Genomic DNA, 17,754 nt, shown 5'->3' on the forward strand with positions numbered 1-17,754 from the left:
GCACCGACACCCTGGTACCACATCTCCATTCCGACGGCTTGCTTTGTAGTTTCTGTATTCTTTCGCTGGATGGTCTTACCAGACTTGTGTGCGTATGAAACTCCGCTCCTAGAAAGACCAAGTTCCTCGAAGGCTCTACGGAGGACTTGCTGAAGTTTATCGCGAAGCCCAGTTCCTGTAAGAGGGACATCGTGGCCCCCAGACTTTTTCGTGTTTGTTCCATGGACGAGCCTCTGACCAGCCAGTCGTCTAGATAGGGATAGACATGGTGACCGTCCTTCCTTAAATGGGCCGCTATGGGGGCCAAGCACTTGGTGAACGTCCTGGGGGAGGACCTTGAACTGAAAATGCTTTCGCCCGACGACGAACCTTAAATATCTCCTGTGTCGTGGGCGTATTGGGATGTGAAAATAGGCGTCTTGAAGGTCTAGTGACGACAGATAATCCATGGGTTGCACCGACCTGATAACCTCCTGGAGCTTTAGCATTTTGAACTTTAGGCTCTTTAGCCATTTGTTGAGTACCCTGAGGTCGAGAATGGGCCTCCATTTTCCATTTGGCTTCTTGACAACGAAGAACCGGGAATAAACTCCGTGTCCTTCCTGTGCCACAGGAACTCTCTCTACCGCTCCATTTCGCAACATAAGCTCCGCCTCTTGTCGTAGGATTCGGAGGTGGGGCTGGGTCAAAAATACAGGCGGAAGACGTGGAGGCTTGTCTTTGAATTGTAGCGCATGACCCATGCGAACCGTGTCTAGAACCCATCGATCTGTGGTGATGCATTTCCATTGGTCGAAGTGGAGAGACTCGTCCCCCCAGGACGTTCCGAAGGCCGTCATTGGTTGCTGGTTTGCTTGTTCTTCGTCGACGAGGGACCCGAGCCTCGCCGCCTGGAAGCTTGATAGTCTCTGCTTCTACGTGCCGATTGGGACGCTCGTCTGAACCCTTGTGAAGAGTACGAGGGCCTGTTAAATCCACGGTCCCTCGAGGCTCCAAAGCGGGAGTTTCCAGAAGCACCCCTAAAGGGGCGAAAAGAGCGAAAGTTTCTACCCGTTTGGAGGGCGCCGAGGGACCTAGCAGTATCCGTGTCTTCCTTCATCCCCTTCAACGCTTCGTCGACCTTTTCGCCAAACAGGTGTTCCCCTTCACATGGCATGTCAAGGTCTTTGTACTGGACTTCAGGACGGAAAGTAGTACATTTGAGCCACGCTTGTCGACGAAGTACTACACCATGGTTGATTTGTTTGAATCCAGACTCTGCTAGGTCAACTGCAATATTAATTGCGTGGTTCGAGGCCTCTTCGCCCTCCGGCAACAGTAACATGGCTGCTTTTCGGTGTTCGTCTGGCAGGAGTTCTAGGATAGGGGCTAGTTTGTGCCACATTTCTCTATCGTATCGTGACACGATCGCTAAGGAATTGGCTGCTCTTACCGTCGTCGCACCGACCGAGAGCACCTTTTTTCCAAAGGCGTCTTGCCTCCTAGCCTCGCTTTCTGGTGGAGTTGAACATTTTGCTGTACCCTGGCCTTCCTAGCCGCTGCCGCCGACACCACCGAGTCAGACAGAGGTTGTGATATTAGACATTTTGGAGTGGACTCCGGAGCTTTAAACTTTTTCTCAATCCGCCCCTTTATAGCTGGCTCCGAGAACGGATGGCGCATCGTCTTGAGACCTTCCTGCCACACGTGGTCCAGAATTGGGATGGCAAATACCGATTTCCTCCTTTGACCCATATGGTCAAAAAGGAAACAGTCTTTCTTCTGCTCCTCAGGAATCAAGCCGAACTCAGAACAAGCTTTTCCCATCATTGCATGGAAGGCTCCTACATCATCCGGAGGAGATGGCTGTGACTGGCTCCTCGTAGACTCTACCTCTACATCCGAATTCCATGTTGGGTCCCTCGAAGGTGACAGGGAGATGTCTGACCCTGAGTCACCCAGTATAGAATCGGACTCCGACAACTCACCCTCCTCCTGAGCTCGAGGACGATCTTTTACTGCCTGAGGAGTCGATGGGTTTTTAGTCGTCGAGCGAGCCGCACAAGTTTGCTCGTCGACAGGAGGTACAGAAAAAGGTGACGACGAAGTCCCAGGTTGAGGGATCTGCGTATCCAGCCGCTGCAGGAGCTTCTGAAGAGTATTAAGCACATCCAGAGACAAAACTGCCTGGGGGTTCAATAACGTTGATGATATAGGTACCATACCCCCACTCGCACTCGTCGTCGCCGACGTGGAAGGCCGTAAGCCTAAATCCGATGGCTGCAGAACCGTGCCACCTTCTCCTTCCACCAAGCAGGCCGTGTCTGGCTGCAGTAAGACCTCAGGGGGGATCGGGTCATAGACCTCTGGCAGCCAAGCCATAGACTGAGTCTCCGTCGACGAAGGAATCCCAACCGCTGCTGCCTGAACGGTAATAGGCATCGTCAATGACACCGAGGTCGACGAGCAAGTTGTCGTCGTCGAGCCCTTAGACTTCGTCGCCGATTTCGATGCCGACTTCCCGGCTGAAACATCTCGACTCACGGAAGACCTGGGACGGTCCCCTGAGGAGGATTTTGACAGCGCTCGCCTCTCCGTCTTAGATGAGGAGGAGGAGGAGGGCTTTTTATGTGATGAGGAGGACCCAGCATGCTTCCCCTTATGCTTGTCCTCATCGCGGTTTTCTGCTGGCTGTACCTTTTTTGATGGAGGTTCCGACTTGGTCCTGGAGGCCGTGGAGCCAACTTCCGAAGCCGGGTAGGCACCCGCCCCGTCATTAAGCCAGTCGACCAGCCTTCTTTTACGGTCCTTAAGGGTTTTTTGGGAGAAACCCTGGCATATCTCACATGTATCCGCCGTGTGGTGCGGGTGGAGACAGTAGATACAATCCATGTGGGCATCTCCTTCATAAACTTTTTTGAGGCCACATGTCGCACAAGGCGAAATAACGCTTTTCCAGACATATTCTCCAGAATTTGAACGTCGCCGAAGCGAAACAGAAAAAACCACCTAGTTTCCACTAGCAGTAATCACGAGGATCCCACTACTTTGAAAGACGGTTGAAATCTGAGGGAGCGCGGGGGCGGGTCCTGTATTTATATCATGACGTCCTGACGGTGCGGGCACGCATGATACAAAACAAGGTGGATCGGACGCATAAGCGTCGAAAAAGTTTTCCTACGGGAAAGGGTCTATATATAATGTACCGGGGATTCCCAACCTGACGACGGGGAATATTCTAAGCATGTGAATCCATGAAAGATCCAATGCTGGAGAAGTGGTGTAATATAGTTGAAAAAACAGCGGTATACCTTTACTGACTGAGGGGTAGGCTGTAGCCATGGGGAGTGGGCAGAATGTTGGGGTCATGGTATATGGTCATGATCCGCACAATGTGGCTACTGGCCATAACCAGAAGGGAGAAAAGATAGGATTAAAGTGGCCATGTCCGCCTGGGACTGGATTTGTGGTAAAGTTATTTGACATTAGGATACATTTCAAAGGGAAGAAAAAAGTGCTTGTGGTAATATGTTAACAGGGTTTCCTTTTTGCTTTTTACAGGCTGTCATGAAAAGTGAAAAAGGGCCCTGTATGGAACACCCGCCTTCCCTTTCTATGGTGGCCATCTTGGAAAAGGATTTTGTTTCTTAACCCAGGACGCCTTTGGCGTCTCTGTTTAGGACGGAAAATCCTTTTTTTTAGTAGCACGGGTTACTGATTTGGAAATCTAGATTGTTAATGGTATTCATCCCTCATTTTAAGAGTGGGAGGGGGGGGGGGGGGTAATGATCCAGAGATCGAGTTATGCACTCTCGCTTCGATTGGGCTGATAACTTGGCCTGCTGGCCCTTTATTCACCGTTCCAGTCCCTGGAACGGAGGACGAACGGTACAATATTCCCATTAGCATAACACAAACTGCAAATAGAAATGTTGGAAAATCTTATTGCGTCTCTGTACTTTACTGAGTAATATAAAGTTGATGGAGTCTATGCAATTTAAAGGAAGATTTTATTTTGTTCACGGATGGCTTTTTTTTTTGAAGGACAGCTAAGAAGGAAAGTTGCGGACGGAAATGAGCAAAGAGGCACCAAACAGAAATATGGAGGGGTAGGTGGATGGGGGAAAATGTTGTGCGTGTGTTATTTGTAAGGTAGGGGGCAGTGTTTGTCATGCTCCATTACAGCAGTGGTGCTTTTTCTTGGGGAGAAGGGATGGCCTTAGCTCATGTCATTTTCAGATATAGTACTTTTGCTAAAAGTATGTACTGTGTACTACATTGTTAATGGCCGAGTACAAATAGGTGTTGGAGCTGTGCAAGGGAAATGTTGAAGTTGCAAGTTCCTACATCAGTAAAAAATGTAGTTCCACACTGTCCACGAGGCATAGATCTTATGGTTAAGTGTGTACAGATTCTTGGACACGTCACCGTGCTGTGCGCCAGCATATGGTCATGTGGCATTCTCCGGAAGGTGTGCAATGAAGTCAAATGTTTTTACATTATGGTTACGTGCCACTACTACAAACCTATGACCTTCAGTAAAACAAAACTTTGTTAACGGGACGTTATGGTTCCAAGTAATACTGAAAAACCCTTGAAATTTACCAGTTATGGTAAGCTAAGCAACTCGCGCCACCACTGTGCACTGCTAGGACTAACACCTAGGACATCAAAGATGACATCACGACAAGCCAGCAATCCTGTCATGAAAGGCTTTTGCAAGGAAGGAGTGTCCTGTTCCTGGTCTGTGTCCTGCTGGTCATCCACCCCAGGATGGGTGACGCCAGCGTCCTTTGGAGATGCTTCGGACTGGGTGTTTGCACCAGGGCTACTGGAGCTTCAGGAATGGGCTGCTGCGGCAGAGCTGAGGCGGGAGCATGGGTTGTGCTGGGGTGTGCTACGCTGGCGAAGCCGGGTAAACATTTCATTGATAATGCCCCTGAGAATGGAGCCCATCTGTAGAGACCGCATGAGAGACATAAATGTATCGAAAAACCTGTCCTTGCAAGCTGGCTGTGCATGATACTGCACCAAAGGCTGTGTCGAATATGCCTGCTGCCTCCCCAGCTCTTGCCCGTACATTGGGTAACTGAACCTGGAACCCAAGATCATTGGTAACCAGTCTGCCCTTGGAGTAAAGCTTCTCCTCTGTTCGTCACCTGACTGGCCGGCCTGCGTGCATGCCTGCCTGGGTGGGTGGGCAATTTCCCGCCTTTGCGGATTGATAGTGTCTGGCCATCTTGTCCGTGCTTTGGGCACGTGGACCTGTATCTGGCAACTGGCTTGGACTGCATGCTGGTCTGCACTGGCTCCACCCTGCTCTGCACTTCAGGTGTACACCCGGTAGGCTGTGTGCCCTAGGCGTCCCGGCTGGTAGTGCTGGCCATGCGTATAGGCGCCTACCTTCTTAGTCTTCCTCTGGACCTAGTCCTTGATTATCTGTGGAGGAGTCTTGTTGAACAGCCCTTGCCAACACGCAAGCCGGTGTATAAGCGAGCTGGGTAGGAGTGTGACACAGGCAGAGCACCCATCCGAATCGTGGCCTTAACCAAGGCACCGGAGGCAAAGTGGGTCTGCTGTGGGGAAGGAACCGTTGAACAGGCACCTGCTGAAGCCTGTCGAGGCCGACATGCGCCGGGGAAAAACTAGGGCACCAGTGGACGGTGTTCCCAAATCTGCAAGAGAAAAAGAAAAGAAAATACTTCGGGGAAAGCATGTGGAACTATGATGCTTGAGGCCTCACCAAGGAACGCTGGTGGTAGCGATCTGTTCCCGATGTGGAAAAGAGATGTCGCGCCGGCGGGCAAAGCTAAGGGAGACCGGAGAAAAGAAAATACTTTGGGGAAAGCATGTGGAATTAATTATAAGTTACACACAGTATTGACTAACGTACTCTTAGTCCATAGTCCCTTTCCTCTATAGTGTATGGGCGTCCCTTCCAAGGGACGGGAGGCGGAACCTTTTGCACCAGAATAAAACATCTTCCCCCTTTACATTTAGAGACGCGCAATGTTGCGGCCCAGGGAGCATGCGCTGCCCCGACTCCGGCCACACCTCAGTCCCCATTGACACGTCAACAATAGATTTTAACATTGCCTAATGACACCAGTATTATTAAGGGGGAGGTTGGTGGGACGTATGGAGGAAAGGGGACTATGGACTAAGAGTACTTACGTCACTATGGTGAGTAACTTATAATTACTCGTACGTCCCGTCCCCTTTCCTCCATACTGTATGGGCGATTACAACTGATTGTAGCCCCAGGGTGGAGAGGAGACCCTCCTTAAGCAAATAGGTTCCTGATAACTGCCTGTCCGAAAGCCGCATTAGATCTAGAGCCGGCATCCAAACAGTAGTGCTTGCCGAAAGCCGAGGGCGAGGCCCATGTGGCGCCCTGCTTATGACTTGCCAAGGGACATGGCGATGGAATGCGATGGCCGTTGCATTGGCCCTGACTGCGTGGGCATGCATGTTGGCCGGGAGCGGCTTGTGCTGGCCCTCACCCGCTTCTTTGATGGCAGAGAGCATCCAGCGGGATATGGAAGCCTTAGTGTCCTGATAGCCTGGTCTTGAGCCTCCGAAAGTGACAAATGGGGCGTCCGATTTGCGGAAGCTCTTGGTCCTGTCCAATTAGAATTTCAGGGCACGCCTAACATCCAGGTAGTGCAGCACGCTCTGTGCTACGTCCTTGGGATCAGGAAAGAACGCAGGAAGTACCATTTCCTCGTTCAAGTGGAAAGCAGACGGAACCTTGGGTAGAAATTTCAGGTGTGTCCGCAGGACTACTTTGTCCTTGTGAAAGGTAGTTTATAGTTCCAAGGTGACCAGTGCCTGGATTTCGCTGACTCTACGAGCCGAGGTGAGGCCGACTGGTAAGGCCATCTTGATGCTGATCAGCCTGATGTCCACGGACGCCATTTGCTCGAACGGTTTGCGCACCAGGGGGCCCAAGACAATGTTAAGGTCCCACACCGGGTGCGGTCTCTTGACGGGCGGGTAGAGCCTTCCGAGTCCCATCAAATGGTTGCCAATAGGATTGGAGAAGATGCCTTCCTCTGAGTTACTGTAAATCCCAATGGCTGCAAGGTATGTGCAGCAGGTATCCACCTGCATACCTGAGTGGCCGAGGTGCACAGAGGCGAGCACGTCGTCCAAGGAGCACGCCAGGGGCTGGATTCCCCTGGAATCTGCCCAGTGGCAGAATCTGGTCCATTTGCTTTTGTACTGGGCCATGGTACCCCTGCTCCTGGCCCCAGTATGATCTCCAGATTGGCCTGCGAGAGGCTGAGGTGCCAAATTACCTGCTCAGGTACCACATTATGAGGGCTAGTTTCCCTGGTGCAGGGTGGATGACACTGCCCCCTACTGTGCCAGAAGATGTGCTGGGCCCGTCGGAAGGTGAATCAGGGGCACTTCAGAGAGACTGAGCAGCTCCAAAAACCATGGCCTGGCTGGCCACCATGGAGCTATTCGAATAATGAGGCGTTGGTGAGACTACTTGATTTTTCAAATCACTCTGAATCATGGGCAGAAAGGCGTAGGCTTTCATGCCGGTCCACTGGAGGTGAAATGCATCGCCCAGAGAGCTGTGGCCTGGACCATGCCAGGATGGGAACTGGGGACACTTCTTGTTGTGCCAGATGGCAAAGAGATCCACCTGGGTGTGACCCCACCTGTTGAAAATCTGAATTACGAGGTTTAGCTGCCACTCTTAATTGTCCGCTCCCTGCCTGCTGAGCCTGTCTGCTTCCAGGCGGGATTCCCCTGGGAGGTGGACTGACGTGAGGTAAATGTCGTTTTCCAAGGCCCACTCCCACACGCTGATTGCCAGTCTGCACAGAGGAGGGGATCTGGTACCTCCCTGCTTGTTGAGGTAGTACATGCTGGTCGAGTTGTCCGTCTGGATGAGTACTACCTTGCCCCTGAGAAGTGGTAGGAATTCACTGAGCGCCAGCCAGAAGGCGTTTGTAACGCTCACCTGATTCGCACGGAGGCGCTGGTCTAGGCAGGAAGGTGTCTGACTCGAAAGGTGATGTGCAGGACTCGGTTGGCTTCTGGGGCTGAGCCTCTTCGCACTGTGTGTCGAACTCTAAGGGTGAGATTTCTGCAGGTGAGAGAATATGGGGGTTAATGATCTGGGCAGTTGAGTGTCTCTCTCTCTCTCTCTATTCCCAGCTTCCCCGTAGAATCCCCCAGGTCAACGTGCTCACCTTAGATAGGTGAATGCTGGGCTCTCCATCTGCGTCTGGTGCAGGGTGCCGTTGCCAGTTCCTTCACTGGGTAAAACATAGGCCTCTTATCAGAGGATCGCTACCGCCGTTAACTGCACGAGCGGTGAGTTTCCGGACACCTTTTGTCCTTAAAGTCTTTAGGTGCGAGGGCACTTTTATGTAGATCAGGGTTTGGTATAATGCTTTCTCCTATTTGTTTTGCAGGGCTCTGGAGACAGAAGATGGTGTGAAGGGAGCCGAAGCTGGAGCCAGAGCCTTGGAATGGGAATGACGCGCTTGGATTTCGTGAGTAAATGCAAGCGCTCTAACTGTTTCTTTTCTCTTGCAGCTGCGGGTTCGTGCTGAAGAGATGCTGGAAAACGCCGGAGTATTTGCAGGCGTCCTATTATGGCGAGCGCGATGGGAGTAAGTAAATACCTGTCTAATGTCTCTCCTTTTGTCTTTCAGGTCCGGATTGCCGCGTTGGAGACCCAGAGTGCCGGTAAGAAATAACTATGCCTTTGTTTTCACAGGCGGAGATGCAGCGTGATGAAATGATCGCTGCCGATGGATCAGGTGAGTAATGCGCTTCGTATGAAGGTTGCCGTGCTAACCTGTAGTTTATTATTTTGCAGGTGCTGCTGAAGACTGGATGCGGGGATGCTAAGTATTGTTCTTGCAGGTTCTGCTGAAGACTGGATGCAGGAATGGTAAGTATTGTTCTTGCAGGTTCGGGCCCGGATAGAAGAAAAGCTGGAACAGACTCGATGAGCGTTCTGCTGCAGATGCAGAATAACGCGAAGCACGTTTCATCAATCGGGTGTGGTTTAAATAGCCTTGGAGTGCTGAGGCGTCTTCCTCCACGGCCCCGCCTAGGTAAGAAAAGAGTTCCTGTTCCAGAAGAGTTCCAGTGTTGTATCCAGGGAGTGGAGCTTGCCCCACCCAGGTAAGAAAGTAGTTCCGGCTTACTGAGGATTCCTATGCAGCTGGTAAGTAAGCAGCATGGTCTGCTGCAGGTAAGTCCACCCAAGCATCTTCATATAGATTATGAGCCCGGCGCTTCCAGTGCCGGGACCGATGGCATTGATGAGCCTGGCGCCACCGGCGCCAGGGCAAGGTCCAAAAGGTCCCAGTGGGGACCGGCTGGTGCCTAGGATTAAGGTTAGGGGCCTGCTTCCAAGGACGTTGGGCTGGTCCTGACTCCTTGGAAGCAGTGATCATGACAGCGTTCAGCTCTCGCCAATGGACGTCGAGTCCAGGTGCTGTGGACAGACATCGTCCAGGGTGGCTCCCCAGCCCTCGAGCGAGGAATCCGTGTTGACGGTGGCCTGCGGAGTGGGCAGACAGAAGGGCTTGCCGATCCGTAGGTTGCAGTCTCTGGACCACCAAGTTGGGTCCGGGTGTAGAGATGGAGGAACGTTGACCATTTCGGATTGAGAGCCCCACTTCTGGTTCCATGAAGCTGCGAAGTGCAACTGAATCCTCCTCATCCTTAGTCTTGTGTGCGGGACGGTTAATAGGACCGCTGCCATTAGACCCAGGAGATGTTGGTACCACCATGCCAAGGTCACTTCTCTGCCGAGGAAGTGGGTGGTGGCCCTCTTGATAGACGAGATTTTGACATCCAAAGGAAATACCTTCCGGGTGCACGTGTCCCAGGTGAGGCCCAAAAAGGTCAGTCTGCATGGGTTGCAGCTGCGACTACTTGAGATTGAGCGAAAAGCCCAGGTCGTGCAGAGTGTTCATAAGTGCATGGGAAGAGTGGTGAACCGCTTCCGGAAATGTAGCCCTGACGAGCCAGTCATCGATGTATGGGTAGATGTGGAGGCCCTGCGCTCTGAGGAGGGCTGCCACCGTACTCATGAAGTCGCTGGGGGCCGAGTGGAGGCCAAACAGAAGGACCTTGTACTGAAAGTGGTAGCCCATGATCCTGAACCGAAGGAAATAACGATGGGGCAGCCGAATTGGGACGTGCAGGTACTCGTCCTTCAGGTCCAGGGAGCATATCCAGTCTCCCTTGTCCAATGTCTCCGCTATAAAAGCTTTCCATCTGCCTGTACTTGGCTTCCAGGCGTCGATTGACCGGCTGGGCTGAGTGGAGTTTGAGCAAGCCCTTCTTGGCCAGGGAGACTACATCGGTCTGCAGAGGAATCCCCGATTTGGCAGAGGGGCGTTGTGTGAGGACTTCTCCCAGAACCCCCCCTCTGCCAGCTGCTGGACCTCGGGTTGGGATAGGGGCTGGTTCTTCTGAATGGTCAAAATCCTGGAGTAAAAGCCAAAGCCTCACTGGGAGGCTGGGACTTCCTCCACAGTCTGGCTCTCTACGAGCGACCGGATCTCTGCCAAAAAAAGAGCTGCTGCATGAATGACAAAAAAAGAAGACAAAGAAAAGAAGTATCTGCGTGTGGAATTACATGGCCGTTGCCAAACCCAGGAGCGCTGTTGAATTCGGCCCGTTCCTGTCGACGCGGAAAAGGGGACTGAGGTGTGGCGTTGGAGGGTGAGTCAGGGCAGCACAGGCTCACTGGGCCGCACCCCCGCGTGCCCCCAAATTTAAAGGGGAAGATTTTTTCTGGAGAAAGTGGTTCCGTCTCCCATCCCTTGGAAGGGACGCCCATACGGTATGGAGGAAAAGGGACAGGACATAAGAGTACGATGCTTGAGGCCTCACCCAGGAGCGCTGGTGGTAGCGGTATGTTCCTGCTGATGTGGAAAAGCGGCCTGTGGTGTGCCACCAGTGGGCGCAGCCAAGGGAGACCGGAGCCAACGGAGACCGTGCTCCTGAGGCTACGCCCCCGCGTGCCAGTACACTTAAAGGGGAAATCTTTCTGGTGCAAAAAAGGTTGTTCCCATCCCTCGCGAGGGATGCCCAAACGGGATCGAGGAAAAGGGACAGGACGGAGGAGTAAGGAAATTACAACTCTCAAGGGGATAAAGCATAAACTATGTACAGTTTATCATCCTCAAGCCAATGGTTTGGTAGAGAAGATGGACTGCTAAAAATGAGATTGGCTAAGTTTATGTAAACGCTTGAAAAAAAAACATGGGTGCACTGCTCGCCTCTTGCTTTGTTTGTGATAAATATGAGTAGGGGAGATCATCAATTGACTCCCCATGAGATTGTTACAGGGCAGAGAATGCATGCGCCAATTCGGCCATTGCGTACAATCTCTGATGCTCACTCTACCTCTGCTATTCTGGGAGGGGTTGGGAGGAATTTGATCTGTATCTTAAAGAAAACTTATCAAGTCCCTAAACTATATTCCCTTGCAGAGGCGGCCTAAAAAACTAATCAGGACAATCAGGTGATCCAAACGAACATTTCCCACCGCCAACACCTCTTTCTCCGGGGTCCACGTCTTTGTGCGCAACTTGAGGAAGTGGAAAGAGGAAAACTTCACAGGCCCGCAAGTCATCTATTCAACACAAACAGCTGTCAAAATCCAAGGACGATGCAGATGGGTCCACATCACGGACGTTAGCAAAGACAAAAGTTCTGTCTCCCAGCACGCAACATAATTAGAGTTTGTTTCATTTTCTAACAGCCCTTAGAATTTATAAAAATCCTGCAAAAGAGGGAGCTGAAGGCAGTTACAATGCAAATGTTCAGGTTTTTGGAGTATAATGATGTGAATGAGTTTGTGTAGTTTTAATTATTTTTTATGGTTAAAGAAAAAACAAACGAATGCAAAATGAAAAATGGGAAAGAAATGTGAGGAATGAGCAAGACTTCCACCATGGCACTGAGGAGGAGCATAATTCATTGACGGGCAATATCTGATATGATGAAATGATGCGTGCGGGAAGAGTAAATGACACAGGCTACGTGTGCTCTCTCATTTCACACGTAGTTAGAATGTCCAAAGTTCTCCAGACGAAGGCTATGTCCTATGAGGAGGCAGGATGTCTAATGCACCGTCTCTGTAGAACTCTACATTTATTGCAGGGGAAAAAGTAGCAGTTCGCTGGGTGGATGAAGGGGAAAATGTATATGAAGAAACCTATAAAATGTATGCGAATGCTTCAAAATCTGGAAATAAGGCATAAGGTAATTGAGTATGCCACTGAAGGCCCTAAAGAGAGGAATTACAAATAGGAGACCATAAAAGATTGCAATGCACAACTAAAGAAGGGCAGAGTGTCCCCCTGGTGTCACACAAAGCCACTGATGAAAATAGAAGCAGTTTGTTATGGGAACAAATGGGAGGGGATGAAAAAATTCAGAATTGTGCTGAGGGATTGGTGGGTTTTGAGCAAAATGTGGTAGCCAAGGTTAATGGCAACTGCCGAGCAACTTGGGGAGTATGTTCATGCCTTAACGTGGTTACATGAGGAGCTTAACACGATTCCCTTTGTGTTTCAGGTCAAGTGGGGCCATTTTCCTGGGGACTAATTTGGGATGCGCCAAGGTGATGCAGGATGCAGCAGTGACGCAAGGAACAACAGAGGTAATAGATTTTTGGTGGGCTTGCGGACCCAAAGCATATGCCCAACTTCAGAGTGGAATCCGTGCATCATCAATTTGCACAGCCCTGCACTTGTGGTGCTGCAAAATAGCACTACGATGAAGATGGCACTGAACAGAAAAATGAGCAGCAATAAATAATGAGAAGGAGAAAGTGGGAAAACAATTATTTATCAAGGAAAAGCACGCCAGACCTATCGACTATCCCAGATGAGTACAGACTATTTTCTATGGCTGATACCTTTTTACTTCTCCGTTTCCAGGAGTACAGGCAGGCTGCAGCTAACCCATTACGAGCTATTCTAACTGGCTAATTCAACAGCAAAAGGGTTGAATGCAATCAAGGAAGAGATGAGGGCTTTCAGCTTGGTGGCCCTTCAAAATAGATTTGTTCTGTACCCCCCCCCCCGCACCCCCCCCTCAACAGCCATAGATGGAGGGGTCTGGGTCAAGTTGGTGCACAGCAACACCAGACGGTGATGCCTATGTGCAGCTATACAAGAGATACGGACACTCCAGGGAAAAATTACAAGCAAGGTTAATGGAGTGCAAGCTAAAGACTGGCTGGACAGAGTATTTGCATGGGTGCCCACCTGGCTTTCTGGATTGTTTCCAGTGACTGTCCCTGTGTTAGTACCGATTCCCATCACCTTCTGCGTTAAGAAAAATGTTAAAGTATATTTTAACAAACAAAAAGGACATTTGATGTTACCCTCGAGTGTTGACAAAAATAGTTTTGAAATGAAGAGCTGGATGAAAATAATGGGGGAAGTGAAGGGGAGGATCCTGATGGATGAGTTTTTACACAGCTTGCTGATCGAGAATTACAAGCAATTGTGGATACAATGTCTGAAGGATGGGACAGCATGTGTATGGGTTGGGGAAGATCTGAATGGCTGGGTGGAAACTGGGGGAGACATGACACGGTTAGAGAAAACATGGGTACATAAAGATGAAGTTGCTAAAAAGGAAGAGAAGCCCAAAAAGATTTGGTTATTAATAAATTAATAAAAGGGGGGAATAATGTAATGTAAATGCAAGTTCAGCGCAGTATGATGGAACGCACTTATCAGCTGAGAGTAATACTATAAAAAGGAAGGGGCTCTTTGATATCTGTGGAATTAAAGGCTTAATAAAACATATCCATAAATCCTGGGGCACATGTAAGTATAATCATGCATAGTGGTAGAATGAACCGCTGTAAATAAGCCCAAAAAGCTTGCTTCTGCTTTAAACATGTGCAAGCATTTTGTTCACGACAAATGCCACTGCAGCTGGTGAATTAGTGCAAAGTTTGCGATCCCAGGCCAGCGCTGCAGGAAGAACACAGTGGTTATTTTTCAAAGTCAAAGGATTAGAGCGCAGAGGTTCTGCCAGCAGATAATCAATACGTGACCATTTTACAATTAAAAATCATTTATGAAATGCGATTTTCTAATGAAGCCGGCAAGAACCACAGCAGTTTCAAGTCACATGTACTGCACTTTTCCCCTCACACTTTTCCCTTTCCCCCCTTCCCATGCACTTACGCAATCTGAATGACACTGGGCCTAGTAAGATCGCTGTTCGTCTTCCCTGGTTCCCCCTCCCTTGCCTCGTCGCGCCTTGAAACACTTGTGTATAGGCGTGTTATAAATGCCATATCATATCACCCCACTGAACCTTCTATGAGACGACCCCTTATACACAAGCATGAAGAACATCTTTCTATTGGAGAAAAATATCTGCTAGATGACATGCATTCTCTTGGGGCATAAGCTTAGGATGTCTGAAATAAATTAAATAATGCAAGCGGCCATCGATCCAGGCCTGTCCGTGCAAAGGAGAGCATCGACTGCTGGGGTGGGGAGTATGCATTCAAGAAAGTTCAGAGCGAGAAGTGACTGCTTGCTTGTATAGAAAGTGCTGCTGAACAACATGGCTCCTATCCGCTCAACTTCCCAGGGACATCGCATAAATCTGGAGAAAAAAAAAGATCGAAACTAGAAGTACACAATTATGATGCAGTAACGACTCACTATACACATCCACAATCACTGAATGTTTTTGGTGTCCAATAACAGTACATGAAAAATATAGCCAATGAGTGGTCACAATGCCCATATACCTTTTCAGTACTATAGCACCTCTCCTAGTACTGGAGACCATAGATGGACATTTGATATACAGATACAACCACCAGAGTCACCCTATTCCCGGGGACTTCACGCTGACTTCCCTCTGAGCAAGCCCCCTAAACTGTCAAGAAGACCAAGAGGCTGCTGCACCTTTTGCTCTGGTAGAACTAAGTCACGTCCGAGACATTCTTACGTGCAGGTGGCTTATGGTATTTAGACAGATGTGCACTCAGAGCATTTCATTTGGTTTTCACCTGTTATAGGCAACTGAAGTAGGTAGAATTACACTGCTTGAAGGCTGCACAAAAGGTACTCATGCGAGTAATGAGCTGTGATAAACAATGCACACAGTGTATAACAAGCATCGTCGAACCAACCAAATGTAGTAAAGTTAATGCGTGAACAATATACATTTTAAAAGACAGTATCTGAACATCAATGTACAATAGGCCTTCACTGGCACTATGTTTCTTTAAACTTTCTTTTCCTCGTCTTTGCCAACATGACACTATGAAAAAGGAGTACTTTTATGCACCCCAGAAATTAATTAAAGGAAAGAAAATAAGATTCTCGATTCTTTCAATTTTATTTCAGTAGTTTTTTCTTTTTCTTTCTATTTTTATTGTTTTTGTGCCAGACATGGCAAGGAGTGATTACAGTCAGTTGTCATTAAAACGTTTGTTCGTAACACAGACCCTCTGTCGACTCCAAACTGATCCATTGTGTGTGCTTTCATTGGATTATTCTATTTACCACCACCAGCACTGGGTGGAGTAGTGGGGTTTGAGAAAAGGAAGGAGTCCAGGAGAGGAATGCGACAAGCCACAGCAAGAATGAGCTGTATTGAATAAAAAAAAAGGGGAGCCACAAATGATACAGTAATGAGGTTACACAATTAAATCCCATAGTATGACTGAAGGCTTTCACTGGATTTGACGTCATCACAATGGAAGGCATTAAAAAAAGTGGAGTAAACCAACGTTGATGCAGTCCAATCTAGTCCATTAGGCAAGATGGTGCAAGTAGTCATTAAATTAAAAAGTGCCCTAACCTTACCAAAATGGCTAGCAGACATGGAGAGCAGCACAGTCGATGGATCATCGGAGCTTCTCCATGTAGCTATAAAAATGTGTTGTCACATGGCACATTTTTAAACACTGGAAAGGGGCGCCGCAATGGACCTCTCTCGCTTTCTTTTACAGGTACAAATTCTAGATGCAACTATCTCAACCCTGCAGGAAATTAACCCTCCTGCGTGGAATGCTGATCCTAATTCACTTTATCTTGAAATATATACAAGTTGTTTGTTGTGGCAACAGCAATTATGTTTTCCTTAGGGTGCCAGGCCGTGTGAAGGATCTTCTTGTTGAAATCCAAGCTGTCAACACTTATTTCATCCTTCTTTCGTTTGCCACTTGCACAAACTTTGCGTGGTTTCAAAACTGTGCGTGGCTTGTTGTTTTCCCTGGATGCTTCTAGGGTGATGTCTCGCTTCGTATTGCGGTCAAACATTCTGAAGAAGTTGTTGTAGGATCCAGTCATGACCACACTAGGAAAAGAAAATTAAATGTTACTAAAAGTAAGGAAGAAACTATAACTGTCCTAACGCATTTCATGTTATTTAATTTTACAAGGTTCATTACAGTAATAAACAAAGGATACACTAGACGTTTTCAAATGAACATTTGAACCATAGCAAAACAACCCAATACTTAAAACGTATGTGGGATCTTATACATGTACAGTAATGCATTACATCACGTTTATACATTGCAAAAAACATAGTTGCAAGTTATAAACGGTGAAGGAATAAGACCAACGGTGTGAAAGACGAGTGTTGGGGCCACAAATAAACATGAGGACTAACAAAACACCCACTAGTGGGCCATTTTGCAGTTATAACGCTGTATTCAACAAGTGTGTGTAATGAATGTAAAATATTTCTTGAATCGTAAGACATTAAAGAACACTTAGTAACAAATATACTGAATAAAAGTTTTTTCATGAGCATTAAATCGGCATTACCTGTCAGTAACTAATGCAGCAGTTATTCATTTGGTAAATTTGGTCTGCAAATCATGCATTATTGGGACAGACTTCTTTATGGGTAGATATCGGCACATGCAGACATGAATTGCTTCCTGAACATCTGACCAGAAATTATTTGTACACACCCTCGAAATATGTATGCAGTATGTCACTTCCCTCTTGTCCACATCCCCAACATTTTTTCCATTATATGATAGAAATGGCGGTTATCTTTCTGGTGTCCAGAATCAATCATGTAGAATCTTGAATTGATTCTGCTTCAAACAAACCTCCTTAATATTATGGTTGTGTACCCAGTCAAAGAAAAATAGTGTCAGACATGCACTACATCAGTCTCTCTTCCCTTTTCACACAATCTTTCTTGCAGTGGTTTAGAAGAGATCTTATCAATTAGTAGGTGTAAATTGAACATTTATATTGGGAATCCGATGAGGGATGTGAGTGAAGAGGACTGAAGATGCGCTTTCAGTGCATTGAATATCAAACAAGAGACAGTTCCCATGTGCCGATTTGATTAAACAATGTTGAGCTTCAAAGCATTTAACAGAATCAATTTGTATTCAATACAAAAAAACGGTAATTTGACACCTTGTTTAAAACCAAATCAATACATTCACCAGGTACATCTCATTCAAAAGAAAAACCTTTCCCTATACACATACCCCCATTAGTCATACTTACACATCCCTCCACATACAAACAAAAAAAGCATCAGTAATCATCAAATCCAATTCTTCACAATTTTGTACAGCAAAGAAACCTCAAAAGACAAACATATTCCTGTCTGGTCCTGGCTTGAAGCCAAAACATGTTTTAAGCACTAGTCAAGTTTATGTACCTGTGGAGTCTAAATATACCTTTAGGTAATTTGATTTGAAAAGTAACAAGATGTATATTCTACAAAAAAGTAAATCCTTTAAACACAGGCCAACTC

The 17,754-nt window shown here is 48.0% G+C and overlaps 1 protein-coding gene across 1 annotated transcript in view; it reads right to left on the reverse strand.

Annotated features, from left to right (window-relative positions):
• Positions 1-15,338: 15,338 nt before the first annotated feature.
• PPP2R2A (protein phosphatase 2 regulatory subunit Balpha) overlaps positions 15,339-17,754 on the reverse strand; it is an 840,776-nt gene continuing 838,360 nt past the window's right edge. The window contains exon 10 of the mRNA XM_069617587.1: positions 15,339-16,320. Coding sequence (XP_069473688.1) covers positions 16,041-16,320 — 280 coding nt within the window. The 3' untranslated portion in view covers positions 15,339-16,040. The remainder of the gene's footprint in view (positions 16,321-17,754) is intronic.

This window comes from Ambystoma mexicanum, chromosome 10 (genome assembly GCF_040938575.1).
Source record: "Ambystoma mexicanum isolate Mex_15411 chromosome 10, UKY_AmexF1_1, whole genome shotgun sequence".
Lineage (NCBI taxonomy): Eukaryota > Metazoa > Chordata > Amphibia > Caudata > Ambystomatidae > Ambystoma > Ambystoma mexicanum.